The following is a 23,048-nucleotide window of genomic DNA, read 5'->3' on the forward strand; positions in this document are numbered from 1 at the left end:
GTCTTTTGTTGTGATGTTATGTGTTAATTACAAAGACCCTCTGTCTCTACCAACACTCTTCAGTGATGCCAAACCGGGAGGTCAGTGGTCCTGTGAGTGAGTGCTTTGTGTATCTGAAGGTTTGACGGGAATATGAGTTACGTTCATGGGATTAAATACAATTAACGTGTCTCCTCAGACCTCGAAACATTTAGTACTTCAAGTACCAAACTTTCTCTTTTTTTTTTTTTTTTTTGGCCTTGCCATGTGGCATGAGGGATCATAGGTCCCTGACCAGGGATCGAACCTGAGCCCCCTGCATTGGGAACGTGGTGTCTCAACCACTGGACCACCAAGGAAGTCCCAAGTATCGAACTTTCTAATGGGTTATTGGACTCAATTTCCATTCTCTCTAAGGGGATTAATTTCCTCAGGTGTGTGGACTACTATTGTTCAGAGAGAATTTGAGTGCCTAGAAGTTCTTTTCTAGAAAGAACACTGGGCTAACAGATTCTATCCTGGCCAAATTTGACCACCAATTTACTATTTGACCTCAGGCAGATAAAGTTCTCTGACTAAATTTTTTGCCATGAAAACATCCTATTTGTATCTGACTTGATAGTTTATAAAGCACTGTTAGATAAGTCCTCACAACTCTGCTCTAATGGGTAATTCTTATCCAAGGTCATAAGTGGATAGATCAACACCGAAACCCAGCCCTCTCCTGTGATCCCAGTTTTCCCCGCTACACCTACCGCCTCTCTCTACTTCCTCCTCTCTGAAACATCCTGAGGTCAGTGGAGTTAACACATGACCCTCAGTAGAATCTCACCCCCATGAAGCCTGGTACCAATCTTAGCCAAGTTAGACTGGAGATTCTTTGTACACATCGTAGGTGAATTATGAAACTATACCAGAAGTTCCCATGCGGGAGCTTGTCACTTCAATGTTATTAGAACCTTCCTTCGTATAGCGCTTCAGAGTTTTGGGAATGCCTTCACATCCATTCTGTCTGAGCCTTATAAGCCGAGTCTTACCATGGCCGTATTAGTAGATGGGGCCATTTTGCAGTTCAAGGGTTATTGTGGCCCAGGTCACACTGGGGTTAGTGGCCATGACAAAATTCAACTCATACCTTTTTTGCTTTTACTGCTTGAACTGAGTCACCTATTGCCAGAGTCTCTTGGGCCCGTCCTGGCTTCTTCAGTGATCCCCCGAGGCAAGAGCCTCAACTCTAAAGCAAAAAGATAACAGGAATTTTCTCCTTTCCTGAGCTGAGGTGCAGGAGGCCAGAGGTGCGGGGTGCCTGTTCTGGATGAGCCCAAGGCGCCATCAGCCTGCACCGTGATTAAGGATCCCTGTCTCAGAGACCGTTTCAGTACTCTGCCTGGAAGCTCATTGTAAAGCAGAAGTCCAGAGAGCAGAAAAGAAGTGTGGGGGCTTGAGAAGAAGTAACCATATTTAACCCAGCCAAAGAGCACTGAGACTTTCATCAGGGGAAGAAAGGCCACCTGCCGTGGGACCAGCAGTTCCACCAGCTGACCTAGACCTAGACTGGGGTGGTTTACCCAGTAACTTCAGGGGTAAGCTCTGTCTTTCTCCAGTTCCAGCCTTCCTGATGTTCAACATTAGGGTGGGAGGCATGGCCTCAGGACACAGAGCCAGGAGAATACACAGACTAGAGCCTGGGATATTGCTGGAAGGCAGGGTTTATGGCCACCAAGAGCTCCGTGGCCTCCTGTGTCCTTAGCCAGGACTTACTTCCCAGCCTTCCACCACCACCTCCTCAGCCATGACCCCAGGAAGCAAATCTGCAGATGATAGCTTGAGGGTCTCAGTCTCTTCTGGATTCAGAGAAGCTGACAGTGCAGGAAGCTCCAGCTTTCCAAGCACTCTCATTATTCATCATCTGTCCACTAGCAGCTCTTAACCCCTGTCTTGGGAAGAAATGGGATTCAAATCTTGAGTCTGACCATTACTTTGCTGTGCAACCCTAAGCAAGTTACTTGACCATTCTGTGCCTCTGCTTGCTCACCTGGAAAGTGGGAGACTGGGGTAATAATGAAATCCACCTCACAAGATTGCTTTGAGGACTCAGTTGGATAAAGTATGTCAAGTATTTAGCACAATTCCTAGCCTAGAATAAATGTTTAATACAGTTAGCTGTCAGCATAAAGATGATTTGTTTAGTTATGAATGGAAAGAAAAGAATGCTAATTACAAAATCTATGTGCATGTTCTTGTGGAGGAGACATTATTAGGTATTCATCAAAGCATGATTTTTGGCTGTCGGGTCCACAGGAAGATGAAATTTCCCCACCCTTTGTGGTCAGATTGGGGCCACGTGATTGAGTTCTGGCTAACAGAACCAATGAATGACGCTTCCAGGCCACAAAATCCCCTGCTTCATCCTCCATATACTTTGTTCCCCCTTGGTGGGAACTAAGGTCTTGACCAATACCTATTCCCTTATTTTGCCTTTATTCAATGCATCAGTAGACAGATTGTCTCCTACATTCACTTGGGGATTGTATTTAGTTATTTTGGGACACCCAGGTCTTGTTATCCCAAATAAATTTTGCCTTCCTCCAGAGAAAGACTGTCATCTGGATGGGGCGGCTCTGCCATGAGGGAGCATTGAACTGCACTGTGGAATGTGAGGACCAGAACGGGCCTTAGGAACTCCCTGGCTTAACACTGTCAGTTTCCACCTGGTGACACTGAGGGCTAGTGAGGGGCATTAATTTGCCTGAAGATCACCAGTGAGTTTGTGGCTGAGTAGGGGGAGCTATATCACACCTTATGTTGCTTCTAATATCCTGGACCTGAGAAATATTTTTTGTCAAGAAATATTTTTAATTGATGAAAACCATCTTTCTCTGATGCTTTGGCTTATGCTTACCATTTAGTCTAGAACACAATAGCTGAAGCTACTTCACTGCTAGATGTAAACACTTTTATTTGCAATCTCCTATAAGAAAGATTTTTGTCACATTATATGGCCTCTGTTGTAGGTCAACTTGAAGACCAGCTGGTTAGTGATAAGCTATTGGCTATTATATTGTTGAGAGAGATTCTTAATTCAATATTTATTTGAACTCATGTGCTCTCTCCCACTTCCTTCTGTGTAACAGCTGCAACCATCTAGACTCTGTTGGTACCCTAATTCATGTCTGGAGCTCTGATATCTTCCCAAATTATAGGCTCAGATATATAGCCACCAACTCAACAACACTCCTTGGCTATGTAATGGGCATCTCAAACTTGACATGCCCCACATTGAGTTCTTGATTTACCACCTCCTACACATACTTTTCCATTTCCCCTATTCCCCAACCTACCCCTTATCAGCTACTGGCATCACCATTTATCTGGTTACTCCTGAAGGACAAAACAAAATTGAATTTCCTATAATATACTCTCTTTTCTTTATCTTCCATGCCAACCCACTAGTAATTTCTATCAGTTCAATATTCTAAATATCTCCCAAAGTTGATAATTTCTCATCATTCTGGTTTGGGCCACCATCATCTTTTCCCTGCATGACTGAAATCACTTTCTCCCTCATCCCCCTGCTTCTTCTTCTGTAGCTTTTGGTCTACTCTCCCTAGAGTCACCAGAGTGACCTTTTAAAATGTAATCAGATCATATTGTTGTTCCCCTGACTAAAATTCTTCAAGAGATTTCCATCTCGCCTAAAATAAAATCCAAATGTCTCAGCCTGCTCTGCACGTTCCAACATGACCCAACTCCTGGGTACTTGTGCTGCCTTATGCTCTCTCACTCCCTTCCTCTGTTCTAGCCACCCATTTGTCCCTCTTTCTGTCCCTCAGTGGAGCCAAGCTTACTTTCCCGTCAGGGCCTTCGCACTGCTGTCCTTTCCCCCAGTTATCTCATGGTTCATTTCCCCTCATTGTTCCAGTTCTGCTCCCCCATGACACCTCCTTGGAGAGGCCTTCCCTGTCCTTCTCATCTGAAGTGGAACCCCCATCCCATTACTCTCTCCCTTTACCCCACCTCTAGCACTAACTGCTATCTGAACATGGGTGTATATTTGTCTTTTTTAACATGTTTCTACTGTCAGAATGTAATGCCCATAATGGTGGGGATTTTCTTGTTCACTGACCTTTTCTCAGTGCCTAGAAACGTCCCTGGCACATAAGATTCACTCAAGTATAGGATGAATGAATGAATGAATGAATGATACTTAAAAGTTAGGAGGAAAGAAACACTGTGATGTAGAGGAAAGAATGCAGGGCCAAGACCTAAAGCCACTCATTCTACTCTTGTCTGTGCTTCTACTCTGTGACCTTGGTCAAGTCATAAACATCTCTGGGCCTCCATTTCCCATTGATAATAAGCTAGCATTGAGTTAGGAGGGGTTGGCAAACTTTTCTATAAAGAACCAGAAATAGTTCACATTTTAAGCCTTGCCATAGTCTCTGTCCCAGCTATTCAACTTTGCCCTTATAATGCAAAACACCCACAGACAGTAAATAATAAATGGGTGTGGATGTGTTCCAACAAAACTTTATTTACAAAAATAGGAGGCGGGGCAAATTTGGCTCTTGGGCTATGGTTTGCTGACCCCTGAGTGATTTCTAGATCCCCTCATCTTTTATATTCTGGGATCTCTTGCTTTGCTTTTGATATCTGGTTAAAGAAATAGTAGTTCCCTTTGGAGAGGGTACCTTACTGTATCCAGTTTCAGTAACAGTGGTGTTTGCTAAAGCAGAATGGATAATCTCAGGGAAGATTCACAGCTGTCAAATGGTCAGAAGCAGACAAAGAAGGGGGGAAAGTCCTAAGGAGAGATAACATGCCCACAGTTGGATCACACTTGAAAATCAAAATTTGGTGTCATTTCAGAGTTAAGTAGTTATTTAGGTGATGATTAAAACTCCCTCTTTCTTAAGGGCCTACATTTCCCAGATAAATAACTTAATGGTGTTGTTAATCAAAGAGTGGAAAGTTGGGGTGGGGAGGAAAAAAAAGTGGAAAGTTATCTCCATGAATTGTATCTGTAGATGAATTTAAATACCTGAATTTAAACACCCTCTAATGACTCACTTGACTCTTTTGCCATACCATGAAATGACATCAATGTGAAAAAGCTTACATGGATCCCTCAAACACTTCTTAACATCCCTTCTAATGCAGAGAACAGATGGGGTTCATCCTAGGCTGGTAACACACAGATAGGCGTTACTGACCTTTATAGATAAACGTCTCCAGCCAGAGTTTAAGACTGAGCAAGTGGCAATTGCATTTCCAGAGGTTGTCCTTGAGAAATAAATGCCTCACTTTGGGCATGGATTCTAGGAGGGCTCGATCAAGCTGCTGAAGCTGGTTTTGTTGGATCGCAAATACAGTTAGGTTTTTCCAAGGCTCACCCAGGGATGTGGGAAGGTGGCTTATGTTGTTTGATGATAAATCAAGTTCCCTCAGCTGTGGGAGGGAATGGAAAAGTCTGCTTTCCAGGGAATGCAGGGAGTTCTGGGTTAGGTTTAAGACCCGCAAGTGCTGAAGTCCATGGAAAACTCTGGAGGTCAGATTTGAAAGAGAATTGTTGTACAAGTTCAAGGCTGTGAGCTGTGGCACTGACTTAAATGCAGAAGCCGGAAGCTGACGTATCTGGTTATCTTGTAAGTTCAGGGTAAGAGTCTGAGGAGGCAGATCGGAAGGGACTTGAGCCAGACCCTGCTGGCTGCAGTCTACAAAATTCGAAGGTGAGTAACAGTGGCACCTCTCTGGGCAGCCGCACACCACTGGGAGCAGGAAAATCATACTTGAGAGCAGGAGCAGTACGCCTACAACAAACAGAAAGAAACTGGGGTAGGAACAAGTTTGTAAGTGGTGTCAGCGTTTGTTTCCTTTAAATTCACAGGTAACTGGAAGGTAGATGAAATAGGGTATCAAGTAGAAATGTGAAAAAATAATTTGGGGGGCATATGCCCTGTGTACAATGCAGCAGAATTATCTGGGACCAGAAGTTTAGAAGAATGATACGGAGTTCAGATATTCACATTTCTTAAATGTATGCTGCAGGTCAGTGCTGTCCAATAGGACTTTTTATGCTGATTGCAATGATCTATATCTACTGTTTAATATGGTAGCCATTAGCTACATGTGGCTGCTGAGCTCTTGAAATGTGACTACTGCAACCAAGGAACTGAATTTTTATTTGCATTTAATTTTAATCAGTTAAAATTTAAGTAGCCATATGGTGCTAGTGGTCCATATTGGATAGGGCAGGTCTGAAGCATTCTTACAAATTGAGGTCCATCTTTGCAGGTATAATAATTCCATGAATGATGACCAGCTCTACTCCTTTTTTATTCAAGAGATTTTAAAAACAAAGAAAAGCATTAAAAATAATATAATAAACACCCATGTTCCTATAACAAAGTTCTGTCTGTTATTCATAGGTTGCCATATTTCCTTCATCTCTTTTTTCTTTAACTCAAAGAAACAGTGCATTACTGATACCATTGAACTCGCTTTGATTAGCACCCACATCATATTTTCCAACAGGAACCCCCCTCTTCCCTACCATTTACTAGTGTATCCCTCCAGGCCTTTTAAAAGCAATGCAGTCCCACTACTGGGCATATACCCTGAGAAAACCATAATTCAAAAGAGTCATGTAGGGTGGGGTTAATGGCAGACTCTGAGAGGGCTCACGCCAAGGAGTAATTTCCAGAACTTCTGCTGCTAGTGGTGACACAGCCACCCCCACCTTTGCAGGAGACCCTCCAACACTGGCAGCCGAGTGGCTGACAGGGTCTTGGTGCTCCAGCCAGGTGTCAGGCCTGAGCCTCTGAGGTGGGAGAGCAGAATGGATAATCTCAGGGAAGACTCACAGCTGTCAAATGGTCAGAAGCAGACAAAGAAGGGGGGAAAGCCTTACAGGACATTGGTCCACCAGAGACCTCCCGGCACCACATAATATCAAATGGCGGAGGCTCTCCCAGAGATCTCCATCTCAATGCTAAGACCCAGCTCCACTCAACAACAAGCAAGCTACAGTGCTGGACACCCTATGCCAAACAACTAGCAAGACAGGAACACAACCCCACCCATTAGCAGAGAGGCTGCCTAAAATCGTAATAAGGTCACAGACACCTCAAAAAACACCACTGGATGCGGTCCTGCCCACCAGAAAGACAAGATCCAGTCTCATCCACCAGAACACAGACACCAGTCCCCTCCACCAGGAAGCCTATACAACCCACTGAAGCAACCTTACCCACTGTGGGCAGACCCCAAAAACAATGGGAACTATGAACCTGCAGCCTGTGGAAAGGAGACCCCAAACACAGTAAGTTCAGCAAAATGAGAAGACAGAAACACACAGAAGATGAAGGAGCAAGGTACAAACCCACCAGACCAAACAAATGAAGAGGAAATAGGCAGCCTACCTGAAAAAGAATTCAGAGTAATGATAGTAAATATGATCCAAAATCTTGGAAATAGAATGGAGAAAATACAAGAAACATTTAACAAGGACCTAGAAGAACTAAAGAGCAAACAAACAATGATGAACAACACAATAAATGAAATGAAAAATTCTCTAGAAGGAATCAATAGCAGAATAACTGAGGCAGAAGAATTGATAAGTGACCTGGAAGATAAAATAGTGGAAATAACTACTGCAGAGAAGAATAAAGAAAAAAGAATGAAAAGAATTGAGGGCAGTCTCAGAGACCTTTGGGACGACATTAAACACACCAACATTCGAATTATAGGGGTCGCAGAAGAAGAAGAGGGAAAAAAAGGGACTGAGAAAATATTTGAAGAGATTATAGTTGAAAACTTCCCTAATATGGGAAAAGAAATAATCAATTCCAGGAAGCACAGAGAGTCCCATACAGGATAAATCCAAGGAGAAACACGCTAAGGCACATATTAATCAAACTATCAATAATTAAATACAAAGGAAAAATATTAAAAGTAGCAAGGGAAAAGCAACAAACAACATACAAGGGAATCCCCGTAAGGTAACAGCTGATCTTTCATCAGAAACTCTGCAAGCCAGGAGGGAGTGGCAAGACATATTTAAAGTGATGAAGGAGAAAAACCTACAACCAAGAGTACTCTACCCAGCAAGGATCTCATTCAGATTCGACAGAGAAATTAAAACCTTTACAGACAAGCAAAAGCCGAGAGAATTCAGCACCACCAAACCAGCTTTACAACAAATGCTAAAGGAACTTCTCTAGGCAGGAAACACAAGAGATGGAAAAGACCTACAATAACAAATCCAAAACAATTAAGAAAATGGTAATAGGAACATACATATCGATAACTACATTAAATGGAAATGGATAAAATGCTCTAACCAAAAGACATAGACAGGCTGAATGGATACAAATCCAAGACCTGTATATATGCTGTCTACAAGAGACCCACTTCAGACCTAGGGACACATACAGACTGAAAGTGAGGGGATGGAAAAAGATACTCCATGAAAGGAAATCAAAAGAAAGCTGGTGTAGCAATTCTCATATCAGACAAAATAGACTTTAAAATAAAGACTATTACAAGAGACAAAGAAGGACACTGCATAATGATCAAGGGATCAATCCAAGAAGAAGATATAACAATTGTAAATATTTATGCACCCAACATAGGGGAAATCGACAGTTACACAGTAATAGTAGGGGACTATAACACCCCATTTTCACCACTGGACAGATGATACAAAATGAAAATAAATAAGGAAATACAAGCTTTAAATGACACATTAAACATGATGGACTTAACTGATATTTATAGGACATTCCATCCAAACACAACAGAATACACTTTCTTCTCAAGTGCTTGTGGAACATTCTCCAAGATACATCATATCTTGGGTCACAGATCAAGCCTTGGTAAATTTAAGAAAATTGAAATCGTATCAGTATCTTTTCCGACCCCGATGCTATGAGACTAGATATCAATTACAGGAAAAAATCTGTAAAAAATACAAATACATTGAGGCTAAACAATACACTACTAAATAACCAAGAGATCACTGCAGAAATCAAAGAAGAAATAAAAAAATACCTAGAAACAAATGACAGTGAAAACACGGTGACCCAAAACCTATGGGATGCAGCAAAAGCAGTTCTAAGAGGGAAGTTTATAGCAATACAATCCTACCTCAAGAAACAAGAAACATCTCAAATAAACAACCTAACCTTACACCTAAAGCAGTTAGAGAGAGAAGAACAAAAAACCCCCAAAGTTAGCAGAAGGAAAAAAATCATAAAAATCAGATCAGAAATAAATGAAAAAGAAAGAAATGATAGCAAAGATCAGTAAAACTAAAAGCTGGTTCTTTGAGAAGATAAACAAAATAGATAAACCATTAGCCAGACTCATAAGGAAAAAAAGGGAGAAGACTCAAATCAATAGAATTAGAAATGAAAAAGGAGAAGAGACAGCTGACACTGCAGAAATACAAAGGATCATAAGAGATTACTACAAGCAACTATATGCCAATAAAATGGACAGATTCTTAGAAGTACAGCCTTCCAAGACTGAACCAGGAAGAAATAGAAAATATAATTAGACCAGTCACAAGGACTGAAATTGAAACTATGATTAAAAGTCTTCCAACAAACAAACATCCAGGACCAGATGGCTTCAAAGGTGAATACTTTCAAACATTTAGAGAAGAGCTGACACCTATCCTTCTCAAACTCTTCCAAAATATAACAGAGGGAGGAACACTCCCAAACTCATTCTACGAGGCTACCATCACCCTGATACCAAAACCAGACAAAGATATCACAAGAAAAGAAAACTACAGGCCAATATCACTGATGAACATAGATGCAAAAATCCTCAACAAAATACTAGCAAACAGAATCCAACAGCACATTAAAGGGATCATACACCATGATCAAGTGGGGTTTATCCCAGAAATGTAAGGATTCTTCAGTATATGCAAATCAATGTGATACACCATCTTAACAAACTGAAGGATAAAAACCGTATGGTCATCTCAATAGATGCAGAAAAAGCTTTCGACAAAATTCAACACCCATTTATGATTAAAAAAAAAAAACATCCAGAAAGTAGGCATAGAGGGAACTTACCTCAACATACTAAAGGCCATATATGACAAACCCACAGCCAAGATCGTTCTCAGTGGTGAAAAACTGAAACCATTTCCATTAAGATCAGAAACAAGACAAGGTTGCCCACTCTCACCACTGTTATTCAACATAGTATTGGAAGTTCTAGCCACAGCAATCAGAGAAGAAATAAAAGGAATACAAATCGGAAAAGAAGAAGTAAAACTGTCACTGTTTGCAGATGACATGACACTCTACATAGAGAATCCAAAGATGGTACCAGTAAAGTACTAGAGCTAATCAATGAATTTGGTAAATTTGCAGGATACAAAATTAATGCACAGAAATCTCTTGCATTCCTATACACTAATGATGAAAAATCTGACAGAGAAATTAAGGAAACACTCCCATTTACTATTGCCACAAAGGAATAAAATACCTAGGAATAAACCTACCTAAGGAGACAAAAGACCTGTATGCAGAAAACTATAAGACACTGATGAAAGAAATTAAAGATGATACAAACAGATGGAGAGATATACCATGTCCTTGGATTGGAAGAATCAACACTGTGAAAATGACTATACTACCCAAAGAAATCTACAGATTCAGTGCACTCCCTATCAACATACCAACAGCATTTTTCACAGAACTAGAACAGAAAATTTCACTATTTGTATGGAAACACAAAAGACCCCGAAGAGCCAAAGCAATCATGAGAAAGAAAAACGGAGCTGGAGGAGTCAGGCTCCTGGAGTTCAGACTATATTACAAAGCTACAGTAATCAAGAGAGTATGGTACTGTCACAAAAACAGAAATATAGATAAATGGAACAGGACAGAAAGCCCAGAGACAAACCCACGCACCTATGGTCACTTAATCTATGACAAAGGAGGCAAGAATATACAATGGAGAAAAAGACAGCCTCTTAAATAAGTGGTGCTGGGGAAACTAGACAGCTACATGTAAAAGAATGAAATTAGAACATTCCCTAACACCATACACACACAAAAAAAATAAACTCAAAATGGATGAAAGATCTAAATGTAGGCCAGACACTATAAAAGTCTTAGAGGAAAAAATAGGCAGAACACTGTATGACATAAATCACAGCAAGATCCTTTTTGACCCACCTTCTAGAGAAATGGAAATAAAAACAAAAATTAACAACTGGGACCTAAACTTAAAAACTTTTGCACAACAAAGGGAACTATAAACAAGATGAAAAGACAACCCTCAGAATGGGAGAAAATTTTTGCAAATGAAGCAACTGACAATGGATTAATCTCCGAAATATACAAGCAGCTTATGCAGCTCAATATCAAAAAAACAAACAATCCAATCAAAAAATGGGCAGAAGACCTAAATAGACATTTCTCCAAAGAAGATATACAGATTGTCAACAAACACATGAAAGGATGCTCAACATCGCTAATCATTAGAGAAATGCAAATCAAAATTACAATGAGGGGCTTCCCTGCTGGCGCAGTGGTTGAGAGTCTGCCTGCCGATGCAGGGGACGCGGGTTCGTGCCCTGGTCCGGGAAGATCCCACATGCCGTGGAGCGGCTAGGCCCGTGAGCCATGGCCGCTGAGCCTGCGTGTCCGGAGCCTGTGCTCCGCAACGGGAGAGGCCACAACAGTAAGAGGCCCGCGCACCGCAAAAAAAAAAAAAACAAACAAAAAAAACTACAATGTATCACCTCACACCAGTCAGAATGCCCATCATCAAAAAATCTACAAACAATAAATGCTGGAGAGGGTGTGGAGAAAAGGGAACCCTCTTGCACTGTTGGTGGGAATGTAAATTGATACAGCCACTAGGGAGAACAGTATGGAGGTTCCTTAAAAAACTAAAAATAGAACTACCATATGACCCAGCAACCCCACTTCTGGGCATATACCCTGAGAAAACCATAATTCAAAAAGAGTCATGTACCACAATGTTCATTGCAGCTCCATTTACAATAGCCAGAACATGGAAGCAAGCTAAGTGTCCATTGACAGATGAATGGATAAAGAAGATGTGGCACATAGATATACAATGGAATATTACTGAGCCATAAAAAGAAACGAAATTGAGTTATTTGTAGTGAGGTGGATGGACCTAGAGACCGTCATACAGAGTGAAGTAAGTCAGAAAGAGAAAAACAAATACTGTATGCTAACACATATATATGGAATTTTAAAAAATGGTTCTGATGAACCTAGGGGCAGGACAGGAATAAAGATGTAGACGTAGAAAATGGACTTGAGGACACAGGGAGTGGGAAGGGTAAGCTGGGATGAAGTGAGAGAGTGGCATGGACATATATACACTACCAAATGTAAAATAGATAGCTAGTGGGAAGCAGCTGCAAAGCACAGGGAGATCAGCTCAGTGCTTTGTGACCATCTAGAGGGGAGGGATAGGGAGGGTGGGAGGGATAGGGAGGGTGGGAGGGAGACACAAGAGAGAGGAGATATGGGGATATATGTATACGTATAGCTGATTCACTTTGTTATAAAGCAGAAACTAAAACACCATTATAAAGCAGTTGTACTCCAATAAAGATGTTTTTAAAAAATCAATACTTAATAAGAACAACAATTGGAAATAGCCGTATAGCTCATGTTCTGATGCAGGCACTATTGAATGTGCTTTATATATATTAATTTAGTCCTTCTAACCTTGTAATTTGGGGTCTATTATTATGCCTCTATTAAAGGTGATGAAACTGAGGCACAGAGAAGCTAAATCACTTGCTCAAGTTCACACAGAAGTAGTAGAATCATGATTTGAACCCAGCAGTCTGCTTCCAGGGTCTGTCAGGGTCCTTAACTGCTGTGCTTTACTGCCTGTAAATACTTTTACATAACACACACAGACATACACATACTACATAATGTTTTACATAGTGGTTTTTTAAAAACTACATAAATACAATCATAGGCATGTTTAATTTTCAGTATAATCTAGTCACTCAAAACTGATCCATCCACATGGTTATATAGAGAGCTCATTAATTCCTTCTAACTTCTGTGGAGTATTCCATGAGGCCATGCCAGATTTAATATTTAGCCACTCCCATACTGACGAGCATTTGACTTGTTGCAGTTTCTTTTATGACAAATGATGCTGCAGAAGGCATCCTTACGCAGAGCTCTTTGGCCGTGTGGAAATGTGTACGGGGTCTCTAGAATCAACAGAAACCTCCTTGCCAAGTTCAGAGAGGATGCTGAGTTGACATTTTCTTAGGTGCTTCTAGGTCAATCTCCAATGTAGCTCTATCACTCCCTTCTTTTTTCCTAACACTTGAATTTCAAAATATGGCAAACATCCATCAAGGACATTTTGTTAAGTTGGTAGAGGAATTCTCAGGGTCAGGCAATAATATTTAAAACTCAAGATGGTTATCTACTCATAGAGAAAGCTCTTGAGAGAGGTTTTTTGGTTTATTTGTTTGTCTGTTTTTGGCCTTAACTGGGGAAATATACAATGTGGCTGTCAAATGCATGGAGCCTTTTCCCCTTTGTGCTTTCAGTTCTCTGCTGCTGGGAACAATTCTTTAGGGCAAGAGGGAAGATGTTTGGAGAGCCTTCCGAAGGAGATTTTGCTCAGTTTAGTCTAGCTCAAGGTATGCAAAGCATCATAGCCCCATTCCCTCTTCCAGCATATAAAAGAGCAAAACCCTTGCTTTCCTTTCTATAATTTAAATAAATATAAATCTCAGTGCCAAAGCATCTTCCGGCTAGAGGAGAGTTGCCACCCCTCAATTTAGCTGTGGGTCTCAAGCATTAATTAGTTTCCGAAAGTCTTCCCACTCCCACCCACCCCCTCCAAGTGGATGATATATGAACTCCAACCTGAAGGACTGTGTTTTCTATGAAATGGCCCATGACAGACCAACTGCATACCCATTCATGACTGTGTACATTGGTCCCCTCCCCCTTCCTCTGACCCAGCATGGCACAAACATAAATCCTTCTATCAGAGACAATTTTTAACATCTGTTTGGTCTTTTGAGAAAGACAACTTGAAAATAAGCTTCCCACAGATACTTTCCTGAGGGGCGTCCCACTTTCTAAGGCGCGAGGGAATTAATCATGGCTCACCTTCCATGACTGAGTCTCCACCAGCTTACCCGTTGAACCCGAAGCCCACCTTTATTAATCTGCATATCAACACACCGAGGGCATGGCAAACTCCAAGTCCAGCTTTTCATTCACTTTTTTTCTGAATCCTACTAGTGCTTTTCTTCAATGTAGAGAACAGTTGTCGCTTTCCGGAGACACTTATTTAAGCAGCCCCTTCCTTATCTCCATCTGGCTGGGATTGTTTTCCATAAGAGGATCTTTTGATTGTGCTCCCCCCCCCTTCTTTCTCAAAGCGTCACCATCCCCACGATCATCGCTGCCTTTCCCAATGAGCTGACGAGCCAGAGAAAAAATATTTGTCAAACCTCGGTGAACAGCTGTAGCATTCAAACATGACCCCAGTGGCTCAGGCTTTTTGATTATTTAATCTGCTTGAAGTCCAGGGCACCAAAATAAAACTATCTACTTAATCCGGTCCTGGTTTCTGAATTCTGTTGACTTACTAACCACACTGTGTCAACCCTCATTGAGTTGGGGGACACTCGCTGTGGATCCTCGATCTGGGGGTCTAGCAACAGAGCCAGCAGAGTGTGTAATATGAGGACAAATTGGCCTGCTGGAGGCTGACACGGTTTCCACAATGCACTGTTTGGTCACCGAAGGCTTATTCAGCCAACATCCGCAGGGATTAGCTGTGTTGACAGGGTCTTGATGCCCTGAAATTCATAACCATGGTTTCCTTTCGTGGACATCACTGCCTCTTCTCCCTGGGGCCACAAATACTTCTCAGCTGCTTCTTTGCTTGCTCCCCCCCACCCCACCGCCCTCACCCCCTCATTGAATTGACCTTTCGGTTTGCATGCCTTTGGAAATACTTCTCAATCTTTCATTGTTTCCCTGTTGCTGAGGTTCTGGCTCTTTCCTCATTTTTCACATATAAAACAATAAAGCTGCCCCCCATGAGCATCAGGCGTCAATGAACTGTGACTGTTCTCTAATTGAAGCCATTGGAAACTTTCCCACCAGGGACTGGAACATTTCTTTGAATGTGCAAATGCCCCTCCATTTGCTGAGGTGGGATTTCAATGTCAAAGCTGCCCTTCAACATGCCAAAATGTTCCACATGCCTATGGTGAAAAAAACATGCTTTTCTTGAGGCAGTGTGAAGTGGGATCCCTGGCCCCAGGCAGTGTAATAGAGCAGTTGAGTTTGGGGTTTGGAATCAGCTGGGTCTGGATTTGAATTCGGCTTCACCATTTACCAGTTTGATGTCTCTGGGCAAGTAACTTGCCCACTGAAAACCCCTTGTCCTCGTCTCTGACATGGGGATAACAGTTGTTTTTGCTTCATAAAATTGTTCCCAGGATTACATGAAGCAATACATGTCATGGCCCAGAGTGCCTTAATAAATGGTCACAATTACCCAGGAGAGTGCTTTCCAAGGTTTCTGTGCTGCTAACATTCGACTGAACCTTGACTCAACAGGCAGGAGGGGGTCCTGACAAAAGACTAGGAGGCCTGGCCCCTCGTGCCACTCTGGCGGTACCCTTGGACATGAAGTTAAAAATTTGGATTGTGACTATCCTTAATGGCCTGCTCTTTGGGATCCCTTTCCTCCTTTGGACAAGCCCCATCCAGCCTCACAGAACCCAGGACACTCATCCTGCCTCCTTCCTGAAAAATCTTCTTCACTCAGCCTGTCGTCCTTTGTCCTTCTCTCCAACATTCTTTGAGCGTCGGATAATACAGTGGGGAAAAGTCAGGTGTAGACAACAAAGAGCCATTTAAATCTTAATAAGGGCTAAATGGTTCCTTTCTTCGTCCCTTCCTTCCCTCCCCTTTTCCTATCTGTCTACTTTCAGGAGCACAGGATTTAACAATAATTATTCATGTGTGATACATGACCATCAATGGCTTGTATGTAGCATTCAGTCATCAATGGGTCATAATATGACAAACATCTGTGAATCTAACACTCATTCTAAGAACTGGAAAGCTTCCAGTAACATACCAACCTGCATGCCTCTGTGTTTCCCAGGGGCCAGCAAACTTTTTTATGTAAAGAGCCAGGTAGTAAATATTTTAGATGTTGAGGGCCATGCGATGTCTGTTGCAACTACTCAACTCTGATGTTATAACACGCAGCCAACCACAGACAATCTGTAAACAAATTGTGTGCCTGAGCCCCAGTAAAACTTTATTTACAAAGACAAAACAGGTAGAGGACTAGATTGGCCCACAGGCCATAGTTTGCAAACCCTGCTCTATCCTGCTGTCTAGCCACTACTCTCACTGCTCCACCACGGCCAGCTGTCACCCACCCCAACTGCCACCGCCCCACTGGGCATATCCACCACCCTAACTGCCACCGCCCCACTGGACATATCCACCACCCTGTCTCCTTCTTATCTGTAAAATGAGAGGGCTTGAGAGGATGATCTTTAGGCCCCTCTTATGTCTAAAACCTTGTCATTCTGGTCAGAATGCTTGAGTGGGCTTGAAAGGCTTTGTACTTATAGACTTTAGGGGAGCTTGGACAAAAAATTTGAGTGTCTCTTTGGGTTACAGCAGAGCTATTTAGCCGTGTCCTGCAGGGCCCAGCTAGGGTCCTGGACTCAGAGGCCTGAAAAAGGTGTATCTGTTGACAGTGTAGCTGGGCGTAGGAGGCCAGGGCATCTAAAGGAAAACTGCAGGCAGTCGAGGATACCTGTAGTTAAAGCCAGGCCGTGTGGCTGAAGGAGGAAGCGCACTTTCGTGGTGCTTATACTCTGAGGTTGTGTGGTCTTGGGCAAACCGTTCTCTTTCTCTGAGCCTCAGCTTCCTCATCTGTGGAATGCCTACCTCACAGGAGGCAGGGAGGATCAAGGGATACATGTTAAGTGCATGGTACAGGTCTGGTAGAGCAGATAATCAGAAGTGGCATCTCCTGTAAGCAGTACGTCTTCTCAGCCCTCAAACTGTCTTGACTGACAGCTCCCAGATAATCTGTGAGCACCCTGGGAATACGCAGAAAGCCCCCACCACTGCTGGGCTCCTGGGAGCAGTGGCCTACTGCCCAAAGGGGCTCTTTGGTTCAGTTGACTCTAATGGTGATTCACAATGGGCAGTGCACACTTGGAGTGGAAGGCTCCTGGACCTAGAAAGACTTTAGATGCAGGGGCTGATTGATTTATTCCATCTGACCTCAGCCCAGAGAACAAAGGGAGGCTGTGTGATCTGCATATGCTAATTACCTGCAGCGCCTGCCTTCTGTCCCTCCCTCCCTTGGTGAGCCAGAGCCAAGAAGTGGCAAGACAACTGTGCATGCAAAAGAATCACCCAGGATTGACATCACACGTCAGGTGAGGTCAAGTGACTCCCGTGAGGGGCTCCTGTACCAAGATTTAGTCAAGAGCCCAGTTCCCTACACAGACCTTGCTTCAGACACACCCTCAAAGGAATATGGTGGCTACCGTTACACTGCAATTTCAAGAATTCCCTAGTTTCTGTATATTTTTATATAAATATATTTCCTATGTGCTTTTGCCCATTTTAAGTCAGAATGTTTCCCTATATTCTTTTGCTAATTTTAAGTTAGAAAATTTCCTCACATAAATTGGTCTATTTCACCTCCCTCTAAAAAAAAATCAACGATTATTAACATTTAAAATGGATGGTGTCTTAAAATCCAGCAAATATGTAATAGCTCTTTCTCCCAGGTGATATTATACAGCTATTTTAAAAGAATAAGTTAGAGCTAAATATATCCACCTGGGAGGATATTCATAATAAATTGTTAGGTTAAATAAAGCAATCTGAATAGGAATGCACATTGTATAGTCCCATTTATGTTGAAACAAACAAACAAAAAAACCAAAGGTGGAAGGATTAACTCTAAAAATGTGCATTGGTTTGTCTGAAGATGGAGTAAGTAGGGAAGGATAGACACTAAATTGATAATATTGCTTATCTAGAGGACAGCAGTAATTTAAGAAGAAAGAGAGGAAAATTAACTTTTTTCTGTTTATACCTCTGCATATTCAACTTGCTACAACAAACACATATTACATCTGTAATTTTAAAAATACAAAGGAAATGAGCTGACTTTTGTTAAATAGCAAGACGAGCTGCATTTTGTTTACTGGAATATTTGAGATGGCTTATCCTCTAGTGACTAACTGTGTTATATGTGTAAATAACATCCTTAGAGTTCAGCTCCTCTCACTCTAGGAAGATTAGCCCCAAAAGTGACATCTGTCTTTCTTTGCCAAATGATCTCCACATGTGACCTGACCTTATAACTCATAGGAGCACTTCTCCCAGTTTTAATGTCTGCTTTGGTGAAATCTTGGCAAAGTGCTCCCCCATCCCCATCAGTGGGCCCCATCCAAAGCAGGTGCTGTGGTGATCTGATGTGGGGTAGGCAGCCAGGCCGAGTGACAGCTGCAGCCCAGGATAGCCTGGAAGAGGCCCTTGGTACCACAGATCCATGCAGAAATTTCATTTAATTATGAAGAGAGATTTGGCACTTGGAAAATATTTCCCTAGGGTTGTGGATGACCAAATGGCACGTAGGTATAAAATTTTTACAGAGCTTTTTAAAAGACCTCAGTATTATTTTCTCCTTCCTTCCTTCCTTCCCTTCTTCCTTATTTCTTTTTTCTTTTTCTTTTTTGTCTTATGAAACATATAGCAAGAGAACTAGAAATATATATTTTAAATGGCTATCATATCATTTGTTCAGTGCTTACAGTGGGCCAGATATTGCTAGGGATTTATATTAGGTAAATTATAAATCCTTAATGTAATGTAACTGCTGTAACAAATAAACTTCCAGATCTCAGTGGCTCCACACAACAACTTATTTATTGTTCTTATCACAGTCTAGCTCAGGTTGACAGGGGCCAGGCTCCGGTACAGTCGTTCAGGGATTCAGGCTCCTTCCATCTTGCAACTGTGCCTTCCTCTTAGTTCTCAGAGTTCTCACCATTAGCTGACTGATGGTGGAAGAAGATGAGGACCCGGCATTGGCCAGGCCTGGAAATGGTACTTATCAGTGCACTTACATTCCACTGGCCAGAATAAAATCACATGATCATATCTAACAGCAAGGGAGGCTGGGAAATGTAGTCTAGCCGTGTGTTTTGGAAGAAGAGGAGTCACAGGTGTTGGAGAGCATTAGCAATCTCTGCCTCCACATTTTATTTGCATTATATCACTTAAAGTTGACAATAACTCACTAGGCTATAAGCTTAAGATGGTTTCTTTGATTTCTTCCCATAGTTTCTACAATACCATGTAGTATGCACATTAAATTAATGTTGAATGAATGAATGACAAAACTAAAGCACAGAAAAGTTAAGCAACTTGCTCAAAGTCTCCAGTGTATTTATTGCAAACACATGGATTGTGAGCATCCATATTAGGTAAAATATTCAGGGAACCTATAGTTTTATGTATTTTATGGCTTAAGATCTTTTTTAAAAATACAATCCATTCTTTTTTATGGTAAGCTACAAATTTTATTATCTGGAAGTTCTAACTAACTCAGAAGATAAAAACACGGTTCCTTTTGAGCCATTTGGTCGAAAATCAAGGCTGCCATATGATTTCTCTAGTAAGAAGGTAGGAAGGATATGTGTACCTCCTCATTCTTTCTTGCCTTTTGGATAAGGTAAAAATTCAGGTTCAAGGACTAAATAGGGTCATTCAGTTTACTTCATATGACTATCCATAGAGTTTAAATTCCTTTTATCTGGCCTTGAGATGTTTGATAAAATGAGTGGAATAGTGGATATGAAATGTGTGCCTCCAAGCTCCCTAAAGCTAAGGAAGACAGTGGCCAGAATGCATGAGACTACTTCTTAGCATCCACTTGTCTAGTAAGCCCAGGTCTGAGCTAGGGGCCATGGGAACTAGGAAAGACATAGTGCGCTGGCTCTTGGCCTTCAAAGAACTTACCAGTTTGGAGGGTGCTGTTTAGCAATTCGTACTTATTTTATCAGTCAATGCTGATCATCTCATCACCTTGCACCTGTTAACCCATGTGAAAACTGTACATGACTTGCTTGGACACCGACACTGTCCAACTCTCTGAGAACCAAGTCTCGGAAGTCCTTTGCTGGTAGTGGAGGCAGACCTAGATGCTTTTTCTTTTTTGGTCCATCCACTATGTCAAGGTTAGAGGAAGTAGACTTCCCATTCCAATGTCTTCCCAGCCTCAGCCTCCCAGCACTTGGTTTGCCTGCATACTGGATGTATGTGAAGATAAAGATGCATTTCAGATAAGTATGATTAAAGGTAATTAGTGAGCTCATACAGCTGGTGGAATAAACACAGGCAGATGCTGGTTGATATAAAGCTAATGAAAGAAACAAAAGGATCAAGAAATATGGCAGCTTAGGAAGCCTGGCCAAGGCCTCACACTGACACATTGTTTTACTTAGATCTTTTGATTGGCTACTTTTGTCCTTGCCCCAAGAATATAAATTGGAATCAAATTCATGTTCATGTTTGATTGTTTACTTATGTTACACATAAAATGAGTGTTTTGTGCAGCTCTTCTTGGTAATTTTTTATTTGCTTTTGTACTTTTATTATAACATGATAAAAGTCCAGTTTTTGAAATAGATGACAATGTGTTTTTCATATTTTCAAGTTATAGCAGTGTATGTATATTGTGATGAAATAATGAATCTGTGTTGTGCCATTTTCTCTTTAAAGTTTTCTCTACATTGGCTCTTTGCTACATGTAGCTTGAAAATTTCTGGAAAACACAGTTGTCTCAGGCAGGATTTACATTGTAACTCACCAATTATAGATTCTAAACTTCAGGAATCCTTTTCATTATTCCAGGCTTCATCTGCCCCATTGTTTCATTTTAGAACACTATCCCTGTTAAAAGCATGGAATCTGGAGTGAAACCATCTAGATTCAAATGCTGTCTCCAACATTAACTGGCTCCATGACCTTGAATGAGTTATTTAATTTCTCTGGTCTTCAAATTCATCGTCTGTACAAAGGAACCCAACTGGCAGATTTGCAAGGAGGGTTAAATAATATTTTAATGTAAAAATCTTAACAAAAAATGCCTTTGCACCTAACAATACATTCTCTATTAATGTGTCTGTATGACATGTATCAACTAGGCACTTAGGCTGTATCTACTTGCACTAATCTGTTTGGAACAAAAACAAGCAAATTAAATGCAAAGGAGCATTTTGCCTGTGTGACAGAGTTCACCATCTTTTAGGATTATAAAGCATGCATGTATGTGTATGTGTATTTGCCTGGAATCATTTGCAGTCTGAGTGAATTTGTGCTCTACATATCTCTGCTTGTCATCAAAATAGTTCCACAAACAAAAGAAAGTTAGTTGTTGGTGTTGTGCGACTGCAACCTTCGTGTGGGACTTTTGTTAACAAGATAAAGGACCTGCATTGACTTTGATGCAGCTTTCATCCAGGTTTATAACAGTCAGCTTCCCATTCCAGTGCAACAGTAATGGTCTCATCCTTTCATGTCATCCAGGAAGCCCATATTGGGTCACCTACTATGTGCACATGCTGTTATTTTTTTTAAGGTTTACCTACCAATCTTTCCTCTAGTTAGTCCGTCCTTGGTAGGAGGCCCTTTTCCCCATCCTTGTGTAATTAGAGAAAACATGTAGTCATCTCCCCAGGGCTGTTTAGCTTTCATGATGAAGCATGACTATCAGAGTTTCGAGGTTGATAGGAGTGGAAACATTTGTGTTCAACAAGCAGGCTCCTCCATGTGTTGTCAACATTTCATTTGTGATTCTAATTAGGGCCGAGGAGAAAATAAACTCAGTGTACTGCTCTCCACTGCTATAGCTGATGTTTATAAGTTTCTATCCGTGGCCCTGAGCTGCTCCTACCATGAAGGCATTTGGAAATACAGCTGCGTGCTGCTGCTGTGTGTGATGAAGAGCTAAGATGGGTAAATCTACTGGGACATTACTAAGAATGAGCAATGTAGGTGTTTACTTCTTAGAGATTGGAGTTTCTTTATTTTTTGACACTTTAAATGTTCCTGAAAGTGAAAACACCCTTATATAAAAATAGGGTATGTTAGAGGGACTCTCATTGTGACCCCTATCTCATCTCATCTTCTCTGAAAGTCTGCTATAAATTTCATTGTGTATTATTTCTTTATTAAGGAGGCATCTATTGAGTGTTCCTGACCTGTTAATCTCTGTGTTTGAGGATATTATGGGCATGAAAATAAGACAGCAAAATAGATGGACCTACAGTCCAAATGGCCCCTACAGTCTCACAAGGAGACATACATATTTTCAAATATATGAAAAACTACAGCCATGAAAAGTGCTAGGAAGAGGAGGTACATGGTGTTGTAAGAGAATATAGTCAGGGAATCTGACTTGGGAGGTTTGGGCAGCCATCCCTATGGATGTTTTAACCAGCTGAAATCTGAAGGATGGGCTAGACTTCAATGCAGAAAAGAGAAGCGATGATGAGGTAAAGTCATTCCAGGTGAAGACATGGCATGTGTAAGGTTGACAGGCCAGAGAGATGGCACAGAGCCCTAGAGCTACTGGGAGGTCAGTGTGACTACAGCACAGAGGGTGAGGGGAGAGCTCAGGCAGGCAGATCCTGGAGAAGAGGTGAAGAAGCTTGTTGTGGAGCCCCATGCCCCCATCTTCCACTATAACTGTGTTATTGATTTTGAAACGCTCTCTCTCCCTCTCCCCACCACACACACACACACACACACACCCTGCAAGAATGCTGCTTTCTGGTGTGGGGGTCGGGGTTAGAGTCCTGCACTGAGTCCTGTACTGTATGTTGGGAGGTGCTGTCACTTCACAGGCAGTGGCCTTTGTCAACTCCACCATCTCACCGTAACTAAAGAGATGCATCTTGCTGTCCTTCATATGCTTCTTGGGAGAGGTAGAGAGGATTGCAA

General features: G+C 41.7%; 2 protein-coding genes across 2 annotated transcripts in view; one reads left to right on the forward strand and one right to left on the reverse strand.

The window, feature by feature from the left end:
- CACNA2D3 (calcium voltage-gated channel auxiliary subunit alpha2delta 3) overlaps positions 1-23,048 on the forward strand; it is a 794,881-nt gene that overhangs the window by 659,964 nt on the left and 111,869 nt on the right. The gene's annotated exons all lie outside the window — the stretch shown is intronic.
- Positions 1-23,048, reverse strand: part of LRTM1 (leucine rich repeats and transmembrane domains 1) — a 32,599-nt gene that overhangs the window by 844 nt on the left and 8,707 nt on the right. The window contains exon 2 of the mRNA XM_060110318.1: positions 5,193-5,809. Within this exon, the coding sequence (XP_059966301.1) occupies positions 5,193-5,809 (617 nt within the window). The remainder of the gene's footprint in view (positions 1-5,192; positions 5,810-23,048) is intronic.

The sequence above is a fragment of the Mesoplodon densirostris genome, chromosome 10 (assembly GCF_025265405.1).
Source record: "Mesoplodon densirostris isolate mMesDen1 chromosome 10, mMesDen1 primary haplotype, whole genome shotgun sequence".
In the NCBI taxonomy this organism is placed as follows: Eukaryota; Metazoa; Chordata; class Mammalia; order Artiodactyla; family Ziphiidae; genus Mesoplodon; species Mesoplodon densirostris.